The 5,388-nt window shown below is 48.8% G+C and overlaps 1 protein-coding gene across 1 annotated transcript in view; it reads left to right on the forward strand.

Annotated features, from left to right (window-relative positions):
- The window catches only part of MGAT5 (alpha-1,6-mannosylglycoprotein 6-beta-N-acetylglucosaminyltransferase), a 416,629-nt gene that overhangs the window by 210,063 nt on the left and 201,178 nt on the right, over positions 1-5,388 (forward strand). The window contains exons 4-5 of the mRNA XM_045287418.1: positions 3,903-3,979; positions 5,026-5,115. Coding sequence (XP_045143353.1) covers positions 3,903-3,979; positions 5,026-5,115 — 167 coding nt within the window. The remainder of the gene's footprint in view (positions 1-3,902; positions 3,980-5,025; positions 5,116-5,388) is intronic.

The following is a 5,388-nucleotide window of genomic DNA, read 5'->3' on the forward strand; positions in this document are numbered from 1 at the left end:
TTGACCTGTTTGGGCTTGATTAATTTTTTATTTACTAATCAAACAGAGATAAGATAGTTCTACTTGGATACAAATTAATAAAAGCGTTATTTATTAGGGACTTTTGCCATCATTGGGATGATCATCTTTGGACGGGTCGTGTTGTTCTTTTGGGAAATAAGATGAGGCCCTATCCTCTAAGAAGGACCTGAGACTCCTCACGGGCTGTGACGTGCTGGAGGTCCTCCTGAGGTTATTTGTGGTCAGGACGATGCTCAGCCGCTGAGACTTCATGTTTCTCCGCCCTCCCATGGACTCCTGCCCCAGGGCTGCTAGCCAGTCAAAGAGTCTCTGAAAGTTCACGGTCTATACAGACCCAGAACCGTGTCACTAAGCGAGTGACAGAGCATTTGTCATGAGATCATGAGATCTCAGCGGAGATCCGTCTTATTGGGTAATCTGAAAATGTGCAGGTTGGTGCCAAAATCAGACGTCTGAAATGAAAAACGTCGTGACTGCGGCAGAATTGACCTCCTGAGGAGCAGCAGGTGCCGCATGCTCTAGTCCTCGGAGGGCAGGTGGAGACACACGGGTACCATTCACACAAGGGGCTGGTCATCGGAACCCCACAGAACGTTCCCCGAAGCAAGTCCAAGCCTGGAGGTGGCACCTCACCTCCACGAGCGTGGCAGTAATTAAAGGCAAGCGAAACAACAGGTTGAGGACGTGGAACACCTGCAACTCTCATCCATTGTTGGTGGGATTGGAACATGATGCAGCCACTGGAGGTTCCCAGACAGACAGACAGACAGAGGGCTGACTGCTGATTAATAGATAGATGAGCATAGACTTGCCATCAGTGGTGCAGCCATTGGTGGTTCCTAGATAGACAGACAGCTAGAGATTGCTAGACAGATAGAGCATAGAATTACTTTGAGACTCGGCAGTTCCACTCTTCAGCATATACCCCAAAGAGTTGAAATCGGACTATACTTGGACACCAACTTCCATGACAGCATATCCTTAGTAGCCAAAAGATGGAAGCAACCTCGGTGTTGTAGATGGCAAAATGTGAACCAAAAACCCAAGCAAACTCAATTCCAACTCATGGCAATGCTATAAGACAAGGTAGAACTATCCCTTTGGGTTTCCAAGACTGTAAAGGTTGACAGGAGTGGAACTGATGACCTTGCAGTTAGCAACCCAATGCATACCACTATGCTACAGGGCCGCACAATGCCTGCACTGGAACGTTGTCCGGGCATAAAGGAAAACGAAGTCCATCCTGATGCATTCCACAGCACGGGCACACCTTGAAAACGCTATACCGAGTTCAGTCAGTCAGACACAAGAGGACGGCTCTTTCATGGTCCCACTTCTATGAGGGAACTTCAAAAAACTCATTGAGAAAGTTAATGACCTAGTCCAGTTTCCCTCTCGCTTTCTGAAGCCCCTTCATATGTAGGTAGCTATGAGCCAGAATCAACCTGGTGACCACGAGAGGTTTAGAATAGGCAGGTGAATGGCAGTGAACGCTGCTTAGTGATACAAGGGCAGGAGGGAGGGAAAGGGGGCACTCATAGGCAGAGACACTGAGCTCTTTGTTAAGGGAAACGGAAAAGTTCGGAAGTGGGTAATGGCGATGGTTGCAGAGCATAAAATTTAACATGTAAGGGGAGGGAGGTGGTCCTCCTATCATAGGACAGAAGATGGACCAATAAATGCAAGGACAACGGCAGGACCGTTGCCTGAGGAGTCAGTGTAGGAGCCCAGGGACAGTCAGAGGACCGCACTGGGCCCTGGCGCTGCAGCTGGATAGGTGTGGGCAAAAGATTGTTTCCCTGGGTAGGTGATGCTGAGCCCTAGAGGAGGAAGGTAGAGCGTAGGAGTGGGCGAGAAGAAAGGGGTACCATGCCTGAAGGGTTCCTTAAGAGACTTCTAGCAGCAAGTCTTCATTGCAATGAAAATCCTCATTTTGGATTGTTCTTAAGACAGCAATCAGAGGGGCCGCTGCCTGATTTTATAAATAAAGTTTTAATGGAAAACATCCCTGCCCATATACTGCCTGGGATGGATTTTGCACAACAGCGTCAAGGTGGAGCCTTTTGGACAGAGACTTATGGCCCCCAAAGCCTGAACTATTTTCTGTTTGCTGTGGTCAAGGTACCAGTGCATAAGCGTGCCACACTAAAGTATCCTCAGAGCTGGGGGAAAGAGAGCTGCCGTATTCTTACATGAAAGATGTGTGAACTTTAAGCATCATGCATTTCAATTGCTAGATGGCTCTGCCTCGGATGCCTGATAGAAAGTTTGATTTTATAATATAGTTGTCTTTCACAAGACTAGATCAAGTGTTCAGGGCTTTCCCAATTTCAGCTTATCAATAGAAGTGATTTTCAAGAGGCAGATGCCTCTTGAAATCCTCCTTGGCACCAGCCCCAGCAGCCACTGGAGCCATTTAAACACCCTGCCAAGGGTCTTGTCATCTAGGGGTGCCATTTCTCATTAGAGAAAACACAGGAACAAAGAATGGTGATGGTTTCCAATGATTTCTGGGAAATATATCAGGTCCCAAAAGAGAAGGACATAGGTTTAGGATTGTCCTGATTTATTTATTTATGTATTTATTTATCTATCTTTCATCTATCTATCTATCTATCTATCTATCTATCTATCTATCTATCTATCTATCTATCTATCTATCTATTTTTTTGGTCTTTGTCACGCTTAGGTTTTATTATCCACTGCCATCGCAGATATGGGCATATGGAGATGAAGGTTCAAACATACACCCTCCCTTCCCACCCTCCTCTCCGCGCAGGCCCTCTCCTTTGTGAAGAGAGGTGATGGATGGATGGACGAGACAGAGACAGAAAGACAGAAACAGAGAGAGACAGACAGACAGACACAGAGAGGCAGAGACAGACAGAGAGAAAGAAACAGAGAGACCTCACGCAGGAGGGCCTTCTGTAGGCTCTCAGAGGAAAGGATCGGACTGACGGAGTCGGATTGTCCTGATTTATAACTACAACGATCGCTTGTAAATAGGTCTGATCATATCAAGACTTTTCTTAAAACCTTTCAGTGCTCCACCCTGCCCTTACGTGAAGCTCCAAGACCTGTTTGCCTACTGTCTTTGTCTCCTCTCTGACCCCTCCATATCTCACACGTCTTCATTCAAGGAGTCTAAAGGACTCCTGCCTGGAGAGTGGCCATAGTTCTTTGATGCCCTTCTCCTCTCCCCTGGCACACCCCCACGTGGTCTTCACAGCTCATATATGGGATGTCTCTGGGTCCAAGAAGTCTTTGGCCCTCAGAGCCTGCATTTGACCTGTGGCCACCCTAACATAATGTGTGTGTGATACCAGTTCCGTCGTTCCTGAATGGTCCATTGTCCACCACTGGCGTGTTGACGACACCCTTTTCATTTGTCCTTTGCCAGTACGAAGAATAGAAACACACTAGATTCTCCCTCATATGAAAGGAGTTTGCTGTCCGGAAATGTGCAAAACCACCGGAGACCCTTCTTACAGAACCAGGTCTGTAAGAAGCTATTCCTCTTGGAAACAGAATGAGAGTTTCTCAGGTCGGAGCAGATCTGCCTGGATGAGAGAGCTCTGCATTTCTGATCCAGGGCTTCAGCTCGCCTACGGAAAATGCCCCCAAGACCAGTAAATAAATCCTCTCTTGCTCCTGTTTGTTTGGCTTCTCAATTGCAAATTTGGAGCAGGGACCAGTGTCACAGTTCTCTGGCTCTCCTTGGGTACGATCGCCAGCTCCAGCCCTCTCAGGTGCTCAGAGCTAGTGGGGCTCCATTGATCACAGCAGCTGGCTACCAGGAAACAGGCCTCCTCTCCCGGCTTCTCTGCTCATACGGATGCTAGGGTGTGTTTTATAAACCTGCCATGTTCTGTCTTTTACAGATATCATTAATGGAGCTCAAGAGAAATGTGTACTGCCTCCTATGGATGGCTACCCCCACTGCGAAGGGAAAATTAAGGTAAGGCAGAGGTGTGCCTGCTCTGCCCCCTCGGCTGGCCCCTCTTTCCTTCTTTCCTCCCCTGCCCAGCTCAGATGGATGAGTGGGATGCCGGCTGGAGACCCTGGCAAGGACACTCCTGTGCGGTTAGTCAGACAACAGGTCTGAGTGGTCAGACTGAAGGAGCCAGGGCCTATTCAAGCCCCAGCAGTGCCTCAGAAATCTCCCTGCTCTCTGACCCTGAAGATCTTTCCAGAACCCAGGACAAAGGACTGCTCTTAGGCAGTGCCCTAACTTCCTTCTCCCCAGACTGAGGTCTCTGATTGTGGCTTAAATGTCACATTTGCATTTGGGGTTGAGAACCCAGAAGCTCTCAGCCAGTCATTCTTCTCTTAAAAACTTTTTAAAAAATGCTATTTAAATACATAGTCTGCACCTCAGGAGTCCACTCGCTGCTGGGTGATTTTCAAAGAAAAGTTCCAGCCCTGATGGGCAGTTCCAAACCCGAGGGCCATTTCCCATGTCTTCTGCAACACAGAGGCTGTGAATTTACGACCATCCCGCATTCAGTGCTCTGTACCAGGCGCTGTACAAAGGGTCCATGGAGCTGCATCCAAGCACCCTAGCTAGCTGCCAGGGAGTCATACCCACCTCAGTGGGCCCCAGTGAGGCTCTGATGTTTTTGAAGCGGAATGTCGGGTTTTTCTTCCCACGTGCCTCTGGGTGGGTTTGAACTGCCAACCTTTTGCTTAAATAGCACCCAACCATTTCATACCAGGGTCCCATTAGGCACTAGCTTGTAATAAAACTCTCCTCCCCACTGGGTCTCCCAGACGTGTTCCCTGTACTGCCTAGGACCTCTCCCCAGGGGCAGCTCCAGCCAATGTCTGCCTGTGAAGCCTCCATGTGGGAGCTGAACAGTGTTCAGGTAGCTCTTAGCTCTTGTTCAGGCCACGGAAGGAGCCATTCACGCCAGCCTGGGTCTCTCTACTCGGGCCCCTTAGCACATGTGCAGGATCCCCGAGGCAGGGCTGCTAAGAGAGGTTTCTGCCTGGCTCTTGTTTCAGTGGATGCAGGACATGTGGCGCTCGGATCCCTGCTACGCAGACTACGGAGTGGACGGCTCCACCTGCTCCTTCTTTATTTACCTCAGTGAGGTGAGTCCCTTTGGAGGGGCTTGGGGTCCCTGTGTGTCCTCTGTTTTGTGCCGTCCTCTGGGAGCCCCGAGTGGAATTTGAAAAGGCTTAAAGTATACTTTTACAGGAAGGGCTAATGATTTCCTTCTTCATAACTCTCTGCTCACCGGAAGACTCCTCTACCCCACCCCTGAGGGAAAATGGCCCCAGTTGGCTTTTTTTTTTGGTAATCATTTTATTGGGGGCTCTTACAACTCTTATCACAATCTATACATCCATCCATTGTGTCAAGCA

The sequence above is a fragment of the Echinops telfairi genome, unplaced genomic scaffold (assembly GCF_000313985.2).
Source record: "Echinops telfairi isolate 266 unplaced genomic scaffold, ASM31398v2 ScPeMD7_15;HRSCAF=58, whole genome shotgun sequence".
Lineage (NCBI taxonomy): Eukaryota > Metazoa > Chordata > Mammalia > Afrosoricida > Tenrecidae > Echinops > Echinops telfairi.